The 21,472-nt window shown below is 43.2% G+C and overlaps 1 protein-coding gene across 1 annotated transcript in view; it reads left to right on the forward strand.

Moving 5' to 3' along the window:
• Nucleotides 1-16,331: 16,331 nt before the first annotated feature.
• Nucleotides 16,332-21,472, forward strand: part of DLST (dihydrolipoamide S-succinyltransferase) — a 162,335-nt gene continuing 157,194 nt past the window's right edge. Inside the window, exon 1 of the mRNA XM_078659902.1 lies at nucleotides 16,332-16,488. Within this exon, the coding sequence (XP_078516028.1) occupies nucleotides 16,423-16,488 (66 nt within the window). The 5' untranslated portion in view covers nucleotides 16,332-16,422. The remainder of the gene's footprint in view (nucleotides 16,489-21,472) is intronic.

The raw sequence follows: 21,472 nt of genomic DNA on the forward strand, positions 1-21,472 counted from the left end.
AAAAAGCCATTAGCCAAACTATCAACTAATGACATGAATACTATTCATGCAACATTTTCACCTCATTATGACCAGTTTAACACTTCAATACAGCAATCAGCAACTGATAGTTCATTCATTAACTTCTAGGGTGCCTGCCATGGGTTTGCACCAGGGCCAGCCTTTGGCATGGACGAGTTGGGCTCAAGCACAAGATGCTGACCTTCAGAGGGGTGCAGGAGGTGCCTGGAACAATCTTGCTTCGACCTAGCTCCAAATAAAGTGTGCTTAATTAGAGGCCTAGTATGATGTCGGTCGGAGTTTCCTCCATCCTACACCGTGGCAGAAAAAGGGCCACCGACCAACCGACCTCCAGTCGGTGGTTCCGACGCCTAATTATGATGCGACCGCAAATGGTGCAGTTGTCTTCTCCCATTCCTGTAACACAAGCTCCCATAGAGAAATGGGAGCAGGGATTAACAGGGGGCACCCCAACCAGATGCTGCAAGGGGAAGGGGGCACTGCTAGGGGCCCCCAAACACGCTTTCCGACAGGGTTTCCATGTCGGAAAGGCTACAATGGAAACCCTGCCAGAAACCGTGCATCGTAATCCGGATGGCCTGAACCGCTTACCATATGGATTACAGGCTGGTTCCTGTGGTGTTGACCACAAAAAGAAGTTTAACAAGACGTTTTGAAGATCAGGTATGGTTTATTAACCTCATCCACGACAGCGCTGGCTCCAACTGTCACTCCACAACGTTCTCTATTTTCTCAGCCAGGAATGTTACATACAGAGTATTCTAGATTCTAAAAAGAATTACATCGAAGTAATATATATATAAAGCACATCATTACACATCTCCCTTCTTAACAGTTGACGAAATAAAAGAAGGGATACACTATACAGACATGGCTAAACAACTCGATAGCTCTAATAAAAGAAAAACAAGACAACATTACACATAATCTTTCATATAAGCAGGAGCTCTGCGTATCCTTTGACTCTTTACGCGTACTCCTGGAAGAATACTAGGAGAGGAACGAGGAGCACTAACAGTACCACACAAATCTTCATCAACATTTAAATCATTTTGTACCCCATTTTTTGATTTGACAACCACCACCCGACTTTTATTCCAGATCCTACCATCCTGCGTTTTTATGGCGTTCTTAAACACCTTGATGACTGGTCTAACACTAGTGTACTTAGACCAAGATTTCCTTCCAACAGGTGCTTTTATTTTCACTAAGTCACCTATCTTCACTTCCTGAAATTGTACACATTTCTTGTCATCAAAATATGTTTTTCTGCAAGCTTGTTTTTGTAACTCCCTCTCCCTCCAAGCACCAATGCGGTTATCCACCAACCCTTTGTTCAACTTCATCCACCCAGGACACCACATGGTATTGGGAATTCTACCCTTAAATAACTCAAAGGGAGACTTACCAGTGGTTGAATGTGGAGAACACCGATAGGCATTAATTCTTTCCCTGAGAGCATCTCTCCAATTCAGACCATTGGCTCTAGCAAGTTGAATACATTCCTTCAACGTTTTATTCAACCTCTCAACAGCACCATTAGTTTCTGGATGATACAACGAAGAGCGTTTGTGAACGATGCCGCAACTAGTAAGAAATGAGTCAAACACACTGGAGCAAAATTGAGGACCATTGTCTGATAAAATGCTGTTGGGAAAACTTTCTCTCTTGAAAATTTCTGACAAAAACTTGATAACCGAATCTGACGTAATGTCACTTACAGCACTCACTTCTATCCAGCGTGAGTATAAGTCTATCAGAACAATCAAATAAGGAGTATCAACTACTCCAGTAAGAGGACCCAAGATATCAATGGCTACCTCATCCCACGGATGATTTGGTAAATTTCTACAAACCATAGGCATTTGTTTGGTTTTAAGAATGTTATCACTGGCACAGCATTCTGCACATTCTCTCACCATTCTTTCAATCTCCAAATCCATCCCAGGCCACCAAAACTGAGTACGTATCATTTCTTTGGTTTTTACAATACCTAAGTGTCCAGAGTGTGCATGTACTAACAATTTTTTTCTTAACGTTGAGGGTGGTATTAGTCTCAACCCACGAGTCAACATGCCATCAGTTATAGATAACTCTTCTGAGATAAGAGACCAAGGCTTATCTAAACGCTTGTGTTCTCTGAGCATAGACATTACCTTGACTAAAACATCATCTTTAAACAATTCATTCTTCCACTCTTCTTCTCCAACAACCCCCTCTGTAATCTCACAGACATTAACAAATTCTTCCTCGTCCATATCCTCAGTACATAGATTATCCCTTTTTACAAGTCTAGAAAAGCATTCTGCAGTCTTATTTGAAACACCAGGCAAATACTGTACCTCAAAATCATACTCCTGCAAAGAGATAATCCATCTCCTAATCCTAGAAGAGATAGAGTCTAAGCCCTTCTTGCAAAAAACCTCCTTTAACGGTTTATGGTCTGACTTTACAATAAATTTAGTGCCCCAAATTAAATTCTTAAATTCTTTTAGCGCCCAAAAAATAGCTAATGATTCTTTTTCAATAACTGAGTAATTCAGTTCTGGTCCTCGAAGACATCTTGAAGCACAAGCAATAAGGGAATCATTACCTTGTTTACTCTGCACTAAAATCGCACCAAGGCCTTTATCACTCGCATCAGTAAATACAAAAGTAGGCAAACCTGGAACGAATGCCTGCAAACAGGGAGCTTTTTTTAATTCTTCCTTAATTTTCTCAAACTCATTCCTACATTCATTTGACCATTCAAAAACAACACATTTTGCAGTAAGTCTTCTCATGTTCTTAGTTTTGTCTGCAAAATGCAAAATAAATTTTCCGTAAAATTCCACCATACCAAGGAAAGAGAGTAACTCCTCCTTATTAACTGGCTCAACCATATTATCAATAGAAGTTACCAAATCAGCTTTCGGAAAGACTCCTTCACTTTTTATACAATGTCCAAGATAATTAACTTCTTCCAAACCAAACTTACACTTCTCTTTCTTAAGTGATAAACCAGCTTCACTCAATCTACTCAATACAGCACACACACGCTCGTTATGTTGTAGCATATTAGCTCCGTATATTAATAAATCATCCTGATAGCACTTTACACCACCAAGACCTTTGAGTATGGATGCCATAATGCGTTGAAACACAGAAGCAGCTGATATTAGCCCAAAGGGCATCCTTTTAAATTTGAATGTACCCATGGGTGTTATGAAAGCTGTCAAATCCTGACAAGATACATCCAACTCCACCTGGTGGTATGCAGAAGCTAAGTCTAATGTGGTAAAATACTTAGCACCCTCCAAAGTTCCTACAATCTCATCAATATTAGGCAACGGAAACCTATCTACCACTACTTCGTTATTCAAAGCACGCAAATCAATACATAAACGAATCTCCCCAGATGGTTTCTTGGCTATAACTATGGGTGCCAACCATTCTGTGGCCTCTACAGGTTCTATAATCTGGTTCTCAATAAGTTTGTCAATTTCTTTCTGTACTTTTCCTTGTTCACACAAAGGAATCCTCCTAACTTTTGCTATAATGGGAACTGCATTTTTTTTAGTTTTATACAATGTTTGTATCCTTTTAGACAACCTAACTTCTCATTAAATACCTTAGGAAACTTTTCTGAAAACATTAAGGACAAATCTTCCACTTCTTGTATCTGCACCTGGGGTGAGGCATTGGGATCCAGTCTAACCCCTAGATCATGTTGATGTCTCCAACTAAGTAGCGAATCACCTTGTTTTGCAACATAAATTTTACCTGGAATGATACGACTACCCAACTCAATTGTAGCCATAAAATAACCCAATATTTCTATGGGTTTCTTACCATAGCCTAATGGTAAAATATCACTTTTGTTAAGTTTGACATCCTTTCCAAAACTTTTATATAACAATACTCATCAATCATGGTAATCTGTGAGCAGGAATCAAACTTGAACTCTATTAACACATCATCAACCTTTACAAAATGTGAAGGATGCTCTAATGGACCTCCATTTATCTGAAACGTGACTGTTTTTACTTGAGGTTGAGACCATTTTCTATTAATTCCTTCCCTCTTGTTTACTTTAGTTCTACAGCATTTTGAAAAATGACCTCTCTTACCACAGCTATTACATATAGATTTCAAAGCAGGACACATAGGAGAATTAGCTAGATGACCAAAATTCCCACATCTAAAACAAGAAAATTTGCTAGTATTGGTAGCATTAGAACTTGCATCATTTGACCCAGATTCATTTTTATCTATGGTTGTTTTCTCCTCTCTTTTTACTTGACACACTACTTCTTCAACTTTAGATTCAGACTTATTTTCTGAATGTGTCATCTTTTCCTTTTCTCCTTTTAATTCATCCACACATTTAGTCATATGTTCGACTTGTTTTGCTATGACCAAAACTTCTTCTAATGGAGGTTCATCCTTTAACCATAGTTCTTTCCGGATGCTGTCATGCGCACATTTTAGGACAAATTGGTCTCTAATCCTCTCTTCTAAAGTCTGACCAAATTTACAAGAAGAGGCCAATTTCCTCAAAGCAGAAACATAGTCTTCTACTGACTCATCCTTTTTTTTTGGCCTCTTAAACCAAAATGATACCTTTCCATTATGGTGCTCAGCCTGGGAAGATAATATCGGTCTAACTGTTCAATAGCAATCTCATATTCATTTAAATTTCTTTGTTCAGCTGCAGATAGTTCGGGCAAATGTTCCAATACATCTTGACCTTCTCCGCCTAAACAATGTAGCAATAAAGAATGCTTTCTTTCTGCACTAAGGTTCGTGCCACATACTCTCGCGTAATTTGCAAATATTTTTTTCCATTTCTGCCACTTCACATTAGGCTCTCCTGGACTTGTTAAAAAAAACGCAGGTTGTGTTACATTCTGCATCTCTTTTTTTTTTTTTTGTTTTTTAAGTCTCTTTATATTGTAAATGTATGCTGAGATTTATTTTAAATTTCTTTATATTCCTCCTTTTTTTTTTTAGATAAATATAGGCTTCACTTTTATTTGTTCCTCCGTTTGCCTAACAGCTTTAATCAGACTTTACTGGTATAGCCAAGCTTGAATTATATTGTAAAAAAAATGTTATAAGCGTTCCTTGCTCATATGACTTTACTCAGTCATTAATTATAACCTGAATGTTTTGTTTATTTATAAAGAATGTAAATTCTTTTTGCTCTAGTAGGTAAAAATTTGTAGAATGTTTCTTTGTCTGAAAGATAATGAACAAGCGTTCTTTCAAAACTTGGTTATAATTGAGTGCCTTGCCTCGAATGTTTCAGGAAGAACGTTGTGTTTCTCGTAGTCTTTCCTTCACGTCACAATGTTTAATAGGACTGGCATGTCACTGACACGCATACGCTATGTCGATCTGAAGCGAATATACTCCCTTGACACGAGGAGAATGAGACGTTGTAAACACGTCACTGAGACGCACACGTTGAGGCTTGAACCGCATACACAATCACACTCCGAATGTGGGATGCGCGCGCAGGATTTCTATCGATATCGGCACTTTTCCTCAAAGAATACTTTTCCTTTTATAATATTCTCTGGCCTCCCACCATACTCCTCACCGCATATTTTCCTCTCACGAAGAGTCGAATAGGTACCGCCGCTGAGAAGACTACGCTTCCTTTTCCTTTTTCAGCCGCTGGAGGAGTTATGTAACAGGCGAGCCGGCTCCGTGTTGAGGCTTGAGAGATGTCGATCGTCGTCAATTAATATGTGGTGTTTACCACAAAAAGAAGTTTAACAAGACGTTTTGAAGATCAGGTATGGTTTATTAACCTCATCCACGACAGCGCTGGCTCCAACTGTCACTCCACAGTTCCCACTTGCCAGCAGGCTCCTTAAGACTGTCGGAAGCCAGCCGGAATGACCGCTCCGTTTCAGTTCCAACCGGCTGTATCGTAATCTGCCGGTCGGTATTGAAACCGACGATGTCCTAAGGTCAGAGGCCTCACGACCTATACCGTAATCGGCCCCATAGTGTTTATGAAGGCTGCAGGATCCCATGTCCGCATTTGCTCTGTATCTTTTTGTGGCACTCCTTAGTCTTGCCCCCTGCAACTCCTTACCACTCCCAAGTTTTCAAAACGCAGACAATTAAAGATGAGTGGGAGAATGTTAATGTTAATGTGGGAGACTTGTAAAGCGCTCTGTTATCAAACGGTGTCCTGGCGCTAACCTACTGATCGGACCAAGAGAGATTGAAGGATCTTACCAGAAGTCTGATGTGCTGAAAAGCCAGGTTTTCAGCTCCCATCTGAAACTGAGTAAGGAAGCGGACAATCGGATGGATAGCAGGAGTTTATTCCAGATTTCTGTAGTGCCCAGGTAGAAACTTCTGCCACCCCAATTCATTCTTTTGAATTTAGGTACCACCAAAGTTCTAGAGTTAGAGGATCTAAGTGATCTACTAGGTGTGTACCATCTGAATTTCTGGCCTAATTCTTGTGGTCCTTGCTTGTGCAGTGCTTTGTAAGCGAAGCACAAGGCTCTCAATTGGATCCTCTCCTTCCCCGGCAGCCAGTGTAGTTGTTTGATTGTTTTACTAACTGATACATATATCTGGCGGCTGCGTTTTGCAATACCTGAAGTTTCCTATGGTGCTGGGCCCGCAGGTTAAGGTATAGGCTGTTACAATAATCTAATCTGGCCAGTATCAACTCTGGTATGACCAGTTGTTGAGAATTTACTGGGATGAAAGACAGGATCTTTGTAATTTTCCTCAGAATAAAGAATGTGGAAGATGTCAGGGCATTGGTCTGATTATCCCAAGATTTTTAGCCTTTACTACTGGCGCTGGCAAATCACCTAGATTCATTGGCCACCAACGCGGGGACCAAAAAGAGGGATTGTTTCCAAAGAGGACCACCTCTGTTTTATTAGAATTTAGTTTCAGACTGTTAGGGGGAGCCAAATTTGGTTTCGCTCAGGTCGCTATGTGAGTAAAGGACAGCTCAGGTTGCATCACCAGTGCTGTGTGTCTTTTAGTATTTTTTTATTTATTTAAGCAACAAAGCTTTTTTGCTAAACTCTTCAAAGCATGCAGGAGATAGTGGAATATGTGGCAAGAGGGCTAAATCCATTACAATAGGAAAATTGAGTACCTGGATGATACCCATAGCCCTGGAGCATTACCTTAACTCACTTCTACCGATAGTTCACAGCAGTACTTGGGCTCAGGAGGCCTTTGGCCTCGAACTGTACAGATTGCCACCAATTCCTGATCTTTAGTGACATAGCTGCCAAGTGGCGCACATCATGTGTGCCAACGCCAGTATGTTAGCCAACAATAATTAATCTGCTGGCAGTTTTTGGTCCATGTACACAATTTAAAAAGTTTAGTCCCAGAAAGCACTCTGCTGCTTAACTAAAAATCCAGGGCTTCCTGAAACTGAAATTGTCGCATTTGAGACGAGGGCACAGTGGCAGCAATGTAGTGATCAACCTCACATGATACCAAAGAGAAAAGGGGGCTACACTTCCAATGCAAAAAGCAAAACAACAAGTTCCAATATGCACTCCACAGAAATAACCTTGAGTTCTCTGAAGGTTCCACACATGACAGTCACTTGTTACAAAAGAACTGGACCTTAGGAACTACATCACAAAAGGTGTTGTGATCAAGGCAGCTTTAGGAGCACGTTCTCCTTAAGAAATACTAACGAGGAAAGCAAACACCTGCCGTGAAGCTGCCCCGAACAAGAGGATAATCCTCAAATCTCTAAAGCAGCCATAGTTATTTGTTAGCATTATTGGAGACAATAGCATAAGACCCTTTGTAAAGCAGAATACTTAGGTTCACTAATTCCACTGTCAGGAAGGGAGATACAACTTTGTAATTTTAGAATGCTTTGGAATCTATTTCAAGCACGTTTGAGATATTTGCATACTTCTGATTATAACCATAATTTAAGAGCATAGAGTGAATGTTAGAAGAAGTAGTGTGTTATGGAACATCATCAGTTAGAGAGAGCTGCCCCCCTCCCCCCAATGATAATTGTCTGTTAATCTATTTAGATGCAAAAATGTGGTAGGATCATACTTGTGTGTGAATTAAACCTGCACTGGTGGCCTGTCCTGGGAACAGGTGAATGGTTAGTTGCCCTAAATCAAACAGCCTGGGAATGCAGGAGATGCAATGGAGCACATACTTACACAAAAACACATAACTTTTTCCAATGTACCCATTTTGATCTGCAATGTGTCAGGCTGGGCCCTGTCTCCTCCAAGGCAATATAAACTGTGAGTTGGGTTCCAGTCCAGTTTTCTTATCAGACTAACTAGCAGTTTCCTAGCCTGATTCTAAGTACACCCAATCGTGATAAAAAAGGGAGGAAGAGGCATAAGTTCAAAAAGTGATTGTCTAAGTGCACACAATTTGGTCATATGTGGAGGCTAGGATGAAATACCAATTCTCTTGATTCTGGACAATTTATGGAGTGGAGGAGGTTCGCTAAGAAAAGCACAGGGGCTGCCCTACCTGGGAAAATGTACTGTTTTGGTGACCCTCCTCAGATTTATAAATTAATGACATAATTTAGTAAAGTGGTAACTCCATGATTAGATGGCAACTCTTCAAGCTCCAATCCCATACTCAAATACAGCATGCCTCCCAGAGCAGCACATGCGCTGCCAGGCTCCACCTAAAAATAACACAGATTCTTATATGAATTTAGACACCAAGATCATCGTAATCAGGTATGTACTTTTTGAGTTATCTGTTTTTTAAGTCACCATAAAATACACTCGTACTGTGGACTTCAAGCGGTAATATTATCCTATGGCAAAAACATACTCACTGCACCACATCTTGTGGGAGTGGTGCTGTCTACCCACCCCATTGAATTGTTAACTATTGGTCCTATCAAGTTTTTATTATAACCTTCACTGCCTTCATTGCGTATTTATATAAATGCTCCCAATGTTTGTAGATAACATATGTGCCCATGTACCTGATTCAGGCGGAGGAGCTTCCAATTTTTTAAGCCAAAAACTGCATTATTTTAGCTGTGTTCAGATTAAAATGATCTCCACTTCAGTGTAAAACAATGGGAAAAGTACATTTATAGGAAGCTGGGTCTCTATATAGTGTACTAAAATGAGGTACACTGTGCAGAGTCCAGGCGACCCTTACTGGTTTACAGGAGCTATAATAATAATCTCAAATGCTCTCTTTGTGGTGGTATGGGCGAGCAGTTTAGGCTTATCAGAGGATAGTGTTAAGTATTTATTGCACACACAGAGCCAGTAAGCGAGACATGCACTCAAAAAAGGAATCCGACACCAATTTATAACAAGCATTTGCAATACAATAGGTCTCGCATTTGCGAGAGTTTAAGCTATTGCCATTGTAAATGACAATGCCTTTTATCTGTTTTGCTAGTTAACACTTAAATAAAAGGCACTGTCATTTACAATGCCAATACCTCAAACTCTTATAAATGCGAGACCTATTTCATTTCAAAGAAGCAGCCACCATTGTCCCAGGTTGCTTGGAAAGTGAAAGCGCGCATGGTGTGCTGAATGTTGCAGGAAAGCATGTCGTGCCTGCGGTAGGAGAAACTCATTAAAAAATTTGTGCTTACAGACTAAAAAAGACATACTGTGCAACAACAGAATTAAAAGGGCCAGTCCTCATGGGAAATTATAAATAAAGACAAGGCGATACTAAAGAGGGACTAACAAGCCTATTAACTAATCAGAAGTCAGCATTTACGAAGGACAGTGACACAAGCCAATGACAAATATGGGCAACGAGAGGGCAGGGCTTCAAGTCAATACTCAAATACAGCATGCCTCGCAAAGCAGCGCATGCGCTGCCCAGGCTCGACCTAAAAAAACCTCCGATTTTTATATGAATTTAGACACCAAGATCCTCGTAATCAGGTATGTACTTTTCGAGTTATCTGTTTTTAAGTCACCATAAAATTCACTTGTACTGTGGACTTCAAGCTGTAATATTATCCTAAGGGGAATAGACATATACTGCATAGGGTGATCTAAACAACGATTTACAGGAATGTACTCCTTGACTTAAGGTGAGTACAGGGCAAGGTCCAAGGCAGCACCAACAGGTCACCTTGGCAGCACTGGGGCGTCCGGGTGTAGAGGTGCATTTCGGTGTTGGGTGCCCTGGGGGGCCAGTCTGGCTGAACCAAAAAGGGGGCTCAAGTCTTGGGCACACAGGGACACTATTGGTCCCCTCGAACTCGGGCTGGGGGGGCTTGTATGCAGTGATGCTCTGTCCTGTGCTGCTGAAGACTCTTGCGGTTCTCAGTCCCTGCAGTAAGTGGCTGCAGGCAGTGACTGGGGGACCAGTCTGGCCAAACCCAAGTGTGGGCTCAGCTTTTGAGGGTCACAGGACCCCATTGGCAATGTCCTCTCCCTCTCACTCGGGCTGTGGTGCAGGGGTGCTTTGAGGCGTTGGATCGCACGCGGTCAGAGACCCCCTCTGTGTCTTGGTGACCTCGTGAAGATTGGACCACCAACAAGCCTTGGGTGCTGCAAGGGGTCCATTACTCCGGTACAGGTGCATGGAGACTCCGGGAGGGGTCAGAAACTTGGGACTTCGGTGAATTGGCCGTGCTAACCTCCAAACGATTTTCTCCTGGTTCGTTACTCCCTCGGTAGGCCCGATGGCCAACGGGTCTGAGTACCAGACTTTACCCCAAGGGAGACCGTTTCCAGTTGATGAGGTGCTGGGCAGTCCTCCAAGGTTTTGGGGAGGAAGTACAGCTCTTTGCGAAGTCGGTCCCAGTGATGGTCGAAGTGCAAGCATCCTGGCAGGGTTTTGCACCAATCTTTGGAGCAGGTTTTCAGTTTTGTCTCTCTTTGATTGTTCTTCTTTCTTACTTGGTCTCCAGTGGTCAAATCTGAGTTCTTGGTGTTAGGGGGCCACCTAATACTCAATTATGGGGAGTTAAGGGGAGTGAAGGGTAGTAAGTAGCCAATGGGCTACTTACCCTTGGGGTCACTACATCGCCTTGATGACCACTTCCTGTGGGCATCACCCTGTCCCAGAGTTCCTAATTTCACCACATACAAGAGGGTGGAATCCTTTCTTTTGTGTTCACTTCAGGCTGCCCACCTTAGAGGTATGTCCAATCTGGCAGTCCAACGTGCCTCCAATCTAATTTCCCACCTGTCCAGGTGCTCATTGGCCCTCAGAGCTGCGGATGGCATCTCCCTGATCTTGGGGATGCCTGGGTCGCATATCAAAGGTGGCAGAGGCTTTGAAGCCTCTGGTCTTGACATGCTAATTCACTAGCCTTCCTGCTGGAGGAGGTGATAACAACTCCTGTCAGAGAAGGAATTGTTCCTGACATCCTGAGAGCATGGGCTTTCACCTGCATGGGGTCAGAAACCTGCCTGACGTGGCAGACTTAAAGAGTCTGGTCAGCCAGCACACTATTAGAGTACAAAGGTTTCAGGGGACACCTCTAAGGTGCCCTCTGGGTGCATGTCATAATAAATCTGGTATTGGCTTCAATACAAATGTATTAAGACAAGGTGATTGATACCAAACACCATAGGTTCCAGTGAAGCCATTAAATAGCTGGGTAACTTGTTTTTGCCAGTGCTCAGTACATACCTTAAGGGGTCTTTCTTGTTCAATTGCAATATCTGATATGTGATAATAGAACCAGACATCACAGGCTCATACCTGCTCGTGCAGATCTGTCCTCACATAAAATATGATGCACCCTGCCTTAGGGTTCAAAGACCTGTAGTAGGGGTGACTTACATATATTGAATGTAGTGACTTTGGCATGGCACACAGGAGTGTGCCATGTCATGGTTTCATTCATGGTTTGCACCATGTAACGCAGTCTGCAATTGCAGTCTGTGTGCTAATTTGTATGTGGTTTTCTTAGGGTGGCATACAATATGCTGCATCCCCTAGGGACTCTCTTTAGTATCCATACCCTAGGTACCAGGGGTACTTTTTACTAGGGACTTCCAGGGGTGCTAAAGTCTAGTGCCAATTGTACAACAATCAGACATCCCCTTGCTTTAAGGAAAGAGAACTGGCACTGAGGTCTGGTTAGCAGGCCTCAGTGCAATGTCAGAATTGAAAACCAGCATCCAGTAGCTAAAAAGGAGATAAAAAGGGGAGGGGTACTGCAACAAACACCCAGTTTCCTACAACATTCCCCTGTTTTTCCCTAAACCTCCCTCTTCTTTATATCCAAATACACTGTTGTACTGGAAACAAAAATAGGCCTGGACACTCTCCCCAAAAAAAGTGACCCACATTTGTATTTTGCGACCTTTCGCGAAGCATTGCTTGGTTAGTATCAGGGTCTAATTTTAGATGAACTTTGTGGTACATAAAGTCTTTTTAGCATGTAGGGACAGTAACGTGGATAAGAATGAAAACCCCATTATTTAACGCATCTCACATTCATCTTCAGGTCCATGAATCTCCTTTTGCCTGTGTTCACCCCTAAAACACTGAGTCGCCTCCCTGCTCTTAGGCCATAAAGCTCTTGCTCATTCATGGGGATCATTATTGTGTACTAACTTCCAGGTCCCCGAAGAGTAATGTTTACCCCTAGGTTTGACTTCTGTTCAGTCTCAGAGACCTTGATGCCCTGCTCAGCCCAAGACACTTAGGTTTTTCCTCATTAGTTGGTCCTAAAACTACCCACTCTCCCACAGGGCTCTTAAACTAATTTCTACCCTGTGGTCCTCCAAGGATCCTGCTCAAACTCACATCCTTGAGGATCCTACTCACATTGAGAACCCAAGAGGCTTCTCTTCACTTTCAGGTGTCCTTGCAATTATGCTCACTCCTGGGAGCCTTGGAATCCTGCACACACACAGTTACACTTAGATCTCTCTTCACCCTTTGGGCTTGTATCTCTAGCTCACTTTTACACAGAATCTCCTGTTCACCCCCAAGTCAGTTGAAGCCACGTTCCCCATGAGATTCAATGAGACTCCTGTTTACTGTCAGCTCTTCTGGTGCTCTGCACATACTATGGCCCTGAGGTTCCGAAGCTCCTGCTTACCCCTAAGCCCCAAAGGCTCCTTCTAACACCAAGGTTCCATGCAAAAGGCCCTCTCAATTTAGGTCCTAGAGGCTCCAACTTACACTGAGATCTCCGAGGCTCCAGTCTCTTTTTTAGTTGCCAGTGGCTTTTCCTAACCTTCAGTTCCAGGAGGCTCCTGCTTATTCACCAAAGTTAAACTTCTCTAAAATCCTCTATGCTAATATATTGACTCATATGGGAATGGTAAACAGCAGAAAGAGCGGTGATAGTTGCTTGTGGGTTTTGGGATGCAGATAAGGACTCGCTGCTCATGGTATTCCTCTTGGTCTCCTGTCTGATGCCTTTCCTTGCCTCTGGAATTAACTCAAAAACATATTGGAAAATAAAGAAGACTTTTGGAATATTAAATGAGAAGAAATACGTGTGATAAGAGTTTATGATTTCAAGGGAAGTTAAATAAGTTACTGACAGGTACAAACAGTGATGTGCAACACAGGGTGGGCCCAAACCCAGATGCATGTAGTGCTTCTACGAGGGTGAAACAGTTTCGAGGACCAGAGGGACTCATTCTTGTGTGCATGCCAATTTTTAAAGAGTGTAAATCTGTTTTTTTATGTCCCTGCTTTGGACCCAAAGCTTTCAAGTCGTCATGTATCAGCAGAGGTCAAAGTGGGAGGGATCTGAGGGGCACGATGCAACAATACTTTTTTGATTTATGAAAAAACGTTCCCTTTCGTTTTGGATAAAGACAACCGCCCCGGGATGGTGAATGCTTCATCTGAAGTGAAATTCAGTGAGTCTCATGTGCTGTGAAACCGAAGTCGGCAGACAGCTAACCAAGCTTTCGTGCCAAGGTGCTTGCTTTCTTGAAAGAAATACAAATGTGTGCAACGAGTTAATTCTGCAAATGTAAAGGGTAATATGCACATGTAAAGGATGCTTGGGTGGCCTTACTGGCTTTAATTGAATAAAGCACCCAAAGCTTTGTGATGACAAAGATTTATCTTTTTCAGTGGTAGTGCAAAGAGTTAACAACTGAGCTGTGAAGTGTGCGCTTTTAGTTGTAATTGTATTTATATAGCACTTACTACCCCAGACAAGATGTTGAAGGGAGTTATGTAAAAAAGCTTGCATTGCATAAAGTCTGGGTATGACTAAAATCTATATTTTGGAAGCACTATTATATCTTAAACCTTTTTGTGCATTTTGTAGCAGTCTATCTTATACAGTGTATAATGCAAGTTTAAAATAATGACATACATATTTATAGTGCTTTCTGTCATAGGCTGTGACCTCACAGCACTAAAAATACACAATTCACTATTCTCCACTGCACTAACCAAAATGTAATTCTGTGGCCCTCTGGTTACACACAGACCCCGTATCTTCACTAATATAGATTTCATATTGTACTATAGTGCATTTCCCACTGAGTGACATGTTTTTTTAATTCATTTTTAGGTCGAGCCTGGGCAGCGCATGCGCTGTTGCGAGGCATGCAGTATTGGAGTATGGCTTTGAAGCCCCACCCACTCTCCACCCATATTTTGAATGGGCTTGTGTCTTTGTCCTACGTAAACGCTGGCTTCCAAATCGTTACTAGGCTTGTTAGTCCCTCCTTGGTACTGCTGCCTTGTCTGCATTTGTTACCACCCATAACGATTGGATCTTCTACTTGTCATGTTACACGGCCTGCTTTATTCAAGGCTGTGAGCACTATGTTAATGATTTGCACCCTATTCCACCCACTACGTCGCTTTTATTCAAGAACAAGGGTCCTTAGCTTTTTAGATAAAACACAAAATTGATGAAATATAGGCCATAATTGGAAACTATATTTTGTCACTGTCCAGCCGGACAAGACGTTTTATTTTTCAACAATGTAAGTCTTGTAGTTCAAAAAGGATAACATTTCATCAATTTTGTGTTTTATCTAAAAAGCTAAGGACCCTTGTTCTTGAATAATAGTATTTACCCACGGTCCGCAGCTAACTGGTTGGGTCACCTTGTTACAAAAAAAGTACCCACTACGTCGCAGCACGCTGCCCACTTTTATTGTATTCACTAATGGCGGTCCGCTTTAACTATGGCGGCCGCGTTTCTTTCGTTCTTAATTTTAGCAACGTGGTCTGCTTCAAGTATAGCAGCCACGCGTACTTTTTTTTGTTTTGTTTACTAGTGCCCATGCGGCGCTTTCACATTCATGGAGACCCAGCCCCTTTCTTTAGACAAGCCGAGTCTAAAGAAAGATGTGTGGTCGCTATTAAAATGAAAGCCCGGCATGGGCGCTTTGACCAAAATAAAACATCAGTTTGTCAACTTCACAAAAGATGCTTTTTTTTATCAACGTGCACTATGCCGCAGTTTCACTTTAATGTCGGCCATGCTCCTTTCTTTAGAAGCGGCTTGCCTAAAGAAAGGGGCGTGGCCCAATACAATAGGTCTTGCATTAGTGAGAGTTTAAGCTATTGAATTCCCAATAGCTCAAACGCTCGTAAATGCTAGACCTATTGCATTGCAAACGTTTGTTTATTTAAGCAGGGTGTTATTTTATATGTAGGTACCTGATGGTGAAAAAACCAAAAAACACAGAATATATTAAAAAAAATTAGCCCCACCTTTGACCCCGCCTCCACTGCATGCAGCATCACAGTTCCCATACTTTTTATTTAACACAATTCGACTTGCTGTGTGTCAGACAGGAGTACCTCATTCAATCATGGGTTTTACTTTGCATTCTGGCACTTTTATTTTGTTTGCTCATTATAAATGAAAAACCACACGAGGTAAGTAGGACTTCTTCTGCACTGTGGAGGCGATGCCTCCCTGTCATGCCCTATGGCTGGGTGTGCTACACCTTCTTAGGCTGACCCATTAATGGGCAAGTTTGGGCAGGGGATACTGCGACCTTTCTAGATAAACAGAGCAGCGTGAGCAGGCCCCAACCCTGGCAAACGTATGGGAACAAAACAGGCCCACGTTTAAGATTGGGCACCAGCCGAACGCCCTCTTCGCAACCCGACCCTGTCCAAATATTGGCAATGCAGTCGTAGGACTGGAGGGAACACAGTAATCAAATAGACAACCACAAAGCCATTTTACAGTAATAGCGTTAAGGTGGGCCAAACAGAGTGATATAAAAAACAGGTGTTCCGCTGCTTATTACCCACGGACCCCTCCAGTACTCTCTCCCCCTGTCTTTCGACGCCAAGTACTGTAGTTTCCCTTAGGCTCCCCTTCCCCTGTTGGTTTCTTCCAGTATCCGCCCCTTCCTGGGCCCGCCCCCAACTGTGCCTCCTCTCTCCCTGCTTCACCCCTACTCCTTTGGTCTCTCCCAGCCGGTTTCCGCCCTCCCAGCCCGTCTTCCGGTTCCTCCCGGCTTCATCATGGCGCTCCTGCTGTCACGACCTGTGTCCCGGGCGCTCGGCCGCGGGCTGGGGGCTCTGCGCCAGGTACGGGCTGGAGAGGGGGCAGACCTGCGGGGCACGGGGGCTCACTGGTGGGCGCGGCCTGTCTGGACGAGGGAAGGCAGGGGTGTGGCAGGCGGGGCCCAAGGGCAGGGGGAGGGCAGTGTCAGGAGACTGAGGAGAGTGGAGGAGAGCTGCACAGAGTTCTGTCCTGATATTTTAGAAACTATGGCGCTTTCCAACAGTGACATTTCTAAATATTTATGAATCGAAGTGCATCTAAACGGGAAAACTCTTAAGAGTGCATGAAAGGACACTGAGTAACTTTTTGACCGGTTGAGAGATGTGAAGTTTAAGCCACTTACCGTGGTCTCTCCTACGCCTGAGTAGTCTGGCCTGATAGCCCTCCCGACCTATGAACCAAGTACTCCTGGCCTCATCCACCAATGAGCACCTCGCTTTGTGCTTCTCAGCTAATCCCATCCACTTTGTAACACTCCTTACATGACCTCTTCCCTGAACTGCAATAGTTAATCGTAAGGATACCCCTCGTTAGGTGACACCCTACCTCTTGGGTAGTGAAGTCGCCTGATTTTTATTTATTTATTTAATGCATTCTTATAAAGCGCGGACTTTACCCGAAGGTGTCAGAGCACTTTAACAGATGTCTACATGTCAGCGAACACATGTTGATTCCTCCGATGTATTTTTTATGCAGTCGGTCCATCTTGGAGGTTGCATCCTGGTTCTCTTGACTCATCCTGAGTAGCATTAGGCTGACCACATGACAAGAAGGCAAATTCTGGACAGTGACGGTAAAGATCCAGGTCAAAAGGTTAAAGTTCAGGACAAACGCTATTTTTAGGGACCCATCTGAAAACGTCGCACGATTATAAAATAAATAGCTGCCAGAAGTACACCCTAAAATAGGTTTATGTTCTTTATTTTATGTTACACATTGGAGTATTGAGCAAATAGTCACACATAGCGGGACATATTGAAAGATGAAAAACGGCAAAGAATACACTTCAAGCAGAATTTGACAGCCAACCTAATGGAAGGTTTTCTCAGTTCCATCCCAGTACCATGAATGACAGTGCCAGAAGCAGCGTTGTGTTGCTGAAAGTAGACTTGAGTTCACAGGCAGTAGCACTACACAGAGTGTAAACCACAGAAAGGAACAATGGAAGTGAACAGAGAGAGAAGAGAAAATCAAGCTGGGATCTGCTAGCTGGAGAGAAGAATGGATGGAGAAAAAATGATCACAGAATTAGATGGGGCCGAGAAATGAGCAAAAGCAGATACAGAAAGATTCTTAGGGTAACCGGGAGAAGATTGAACAGAGAAAATAGGTAGAGAGGGGCATATAAAAGGCGAGATATAGGGAACTGAGAGAAAGAATGTGGGAAGAGGGGAGAGGCAGAGGAATGGCAAGAGAGGAGGGAACCGATAGAGAAAAGGGAACAGAGGTTGAATAGGGAGTGAACAGAGAGCTGATGTGAGGATTCACTTTGTAACGTGCATGCCAGGTCTTTCAATCCCTATTCCAAAGCACCATATCTTTGAAAATCTGGTGCTGTTCTGCGCTTTCCCTTTCACGCAACGCAGCACAGCTACTTCTTTTACTTAGCCGTGCTGTATGAAATGTTTGTACATATGTCCTTCAATGATCTAGCACAAGTGTACAGACATAAGTTTTGTCATGGACCTTTTACAGCGCTGTGCTGCCTTTTTCAAAGAACGATGGAGCAATCCATTCAAGGTTCCAGTACAGAGCATTTGTCTGGCAGGTTGCAGTATGGCACTAGAATATTTTGGGATTAGTGCACACTGGTAATGTTGTTTTTATGTGTTTCTAATTGCACTCTTTGTTCTCTAAACTCGGAAAAGGTGAAATAATAACTTTACAGAAACAAGAGTTACAATAAACTGAAAACCCTCTCTTCATAGGCTACGCCTTCTTACCAGTTTGTCAAACAATTAGCTGTTAAAGTGCTTTTGCATCGGGGCCTGGTGCACTGCACAGGCTGTAGGAAAGATGGCTACACCTAGAGGGGGCGAGTAAAAAAAGTTTACAGGGCGAGCTGAACCAAGGGCCTGGCTTGACTCTTAGAACCTGTGCACACGCTGAGCTGTGGAAATGTTTGCCATGTAAACGAACATCTCATAAAATATGCAAAAGTCTCTTCATAAGTCAAAACATGTCTTTAACCCCTTCACTGCGGGGCTAATTCCCCCGCTGTGCTGGGGGGAGGGGGGCGCGCACAGCGCCCCGGTGCTCATGACGAGCTCAGCTCGTCAGGAGCCACGTTTCTCGTGTGCTCATGACGAGCTGAGCTCGTCATGACCACGCCCGTTCCTTAGAACGCCCAGCACAGCAGGGGAATTAGCCCTGCGTGTGAGCGTTCTAACGGTCATGACGAGCTCAGCTCGTCATGAGCACACGAGAACCGGGGCTCATGATGACCTGAGCTCGTCATGAGCGTGGGAGGGGTTAAAATGTGGAAGCTTTCACATGAATATGTGGCATTATAGCACTGAGAAGTACTTAATAAAAGTGACGTTTTTTAAACATGAGCTTAGAACCACTCCTGCTCTCGTCCCCACTATGGCGACAGTGCCATTAGTGAACTAAGAGGCAAGACATTTGTCATGTGAACCCCGTATGTGGCCTAGATTGTTATGGAAAGCAACTTTATAGTCAGTGCCACTGGAATTATGTGATTGTGCGGCTGCAGTGTTTTTAACCCTTCTGCTGCGGCCGCGATTTTGCGGAAGTACGGCACTTCCGCGAAACGGGCGGGGCCGCGTCGGACATTGGCTGACGGCAGCACCAAGCGAGGTAGCGTTGCCGTCGGCCAATGGCCAATGGCCGACGGCAGCATGGAAGGGGTTAACATAGTTATGGATTTGTTGCATTTTCCGCATAATCCATCATCTGCTGCATAATCTCTAGATTTTAGCGAAAAAAGTTGCTTCTAACTCAAACTGTCCTAAAGTTACTAAAACTGCTTGACACGTGTTGCCGCACAGTGGAAGGCCCTTTGCAAAGGTTGACTGGTGAGCGTTCTTTTAGTTTTTGCTATATTTGGGTGTTAAACTGGTACAAATGAGGTGCAACCTAAGCCTAGAACTATCATTGGCTTGTACACCTCTAGCTACTTCCCTGAACGGGACAGCTTTATTGCTGGTGGCAGCGGCTTGACCGTCTTTGACACTCCCCACCCCACCAAAGTACCTCCTTCTCCTTCTCCAGGCACTCCCATAACGCCACCCTCAAATGGTGCCCCTCATATATAAATATACCCTCTCATGTATATTTAATGTCTTTTATAGCACTACTCAGCCCAAGTTTATAATGCAGGGTGTTGGAGTGCATTACATCGCACACATATCCTTAGACAATGACTCGTATGAGTGTGTAAGCCAAAATATAGGCTTTGCTACTTAAGACAATAAGGGCTGCAAGGTGTGGTAGTCGTATGCCACCCATACTGGTAGGCATTATATGTTAAGAGTTCCTGGTCTCGAGAAATACAAACTCAGGGTTTAAAACATATCCTAGTGGTGGTGGTTGTTTTTACTAATAAGTATTCATAATTATCCTAAGGAACCCTATTTAGCAACCTTAGAATAATGAAAGATTGGGGAAAATCGACTGTAAGTAACAAAAGCAACTATGTGACAAAACAGTCACCTACTGAGCTATCTACATAAAAAAACAATTATTTGATCTGCATGTTGCACCTTCCCCGTAACAGAATAGTTTGGAGTGCGGATACAATGGCAAATATCAGTGTTTTTCACTTTTGGGTCTTGTGCGATTGTTCCACTGGGAATGATGTTCTTAGCAAAGCCACTCCTGGGTCTCTTGGGATCTGCACTTAAAACATTCTGTCTCTTTTGTGCCCCAAGCCCTCAACCTGTATAGTTTGAGACACTGCTATAACAGATGTATGAGGTAACAGTGACCACCACACCTCCTCCTTCAGGTGTTTGCTTTTGTTTTGTCCCAGACTGTAGTTTTATGTGGAGTAGGTACCAGTACGTGAGGAGTTTATACTGTGCTTCCCTTCCTTTGACATTGAAAAAGGACATTCAGCCTTGTCGTAAAATCTTCGAGATCCCCTTCCCATGATCTCTGGCTCACAGTCAATTTGGATAATTTGTAAACAGCTGATATCACATGCTTGTTGTGGCTTGCATCTTTTAATAATTTTTCAAATTCTGTTAGTTGCCTCGAGGCTGACAACTCGCCCAACTTTGTCAACTGTGACCTGAAACAGAAAATCAAAATCCTCCTAAATGACAACTCTCAATCTCACATCACACTCCCAGCTGTCTGTGGAGTGACTGAGACCACCAATGTGCTTAGCTAGAGCTTTCACCCCCTCACCACCTAAGTGAAACAGAGGTCTTAAACAACATTTTTTTTCTTTTTTTTTATATATATTTTTATTAATAGAAGAAAGACAAGAGGGGATAATACATATATCGGGTATCATACTAAAGAGTACTTTACAACGGTGAGTAGGCGAATAAGTCAGTGTGATAGGATCCATGCACTGAGTACGAAGCATCAACATTGGTAGATATATGAGAAAAGAAAGACAATACATTAAACAACCCCGTTGAGCTAATATCTCCAAGGCCCGTCCACCGACGAAACAGGATAATTAGGACAAGAGTAGACGCCCAGGTACGTAAAAAAGATCGACTCAGGATAGACAAACCACCGCTCGTATAAAAGGGGAAAGGCAAGAAAAAGGCCATAGAACGAAACAAAGACAAAACAACCCCCCCCCCCCATTCTTCCCACCCTACACCTCTGCAATGGCTACAGCCTAACCCCACTAGCAGCGAGCCTGTCGCCCAACAACTAAGACCTAAAAGAAGGAAAAGAGTGGAGGAGGAGATGTCATATAGGCCCCCGGTCCCTCTACCCCCTGCCAGAAGCAAACCACCCCTAAATATAGTCAAAACATTGTAAAAGCAGCAAGTACAAGCCAAACAACCGGGGGAGTTTATA

This window comes from Lissotriton helveticus, chromosome 9, assembly GCF_964261635.1.
Source record: "Lissotriton helveticus chromosome 9, aLisHel1.1, whole genome shotgun sequence".
NCBI classification, from domain to species: Eukaryota; Metazoa; Chordata; class Amphibia; order Caudata; family Salamandridae; genus Lissotriton; species Lissotriton helveticus.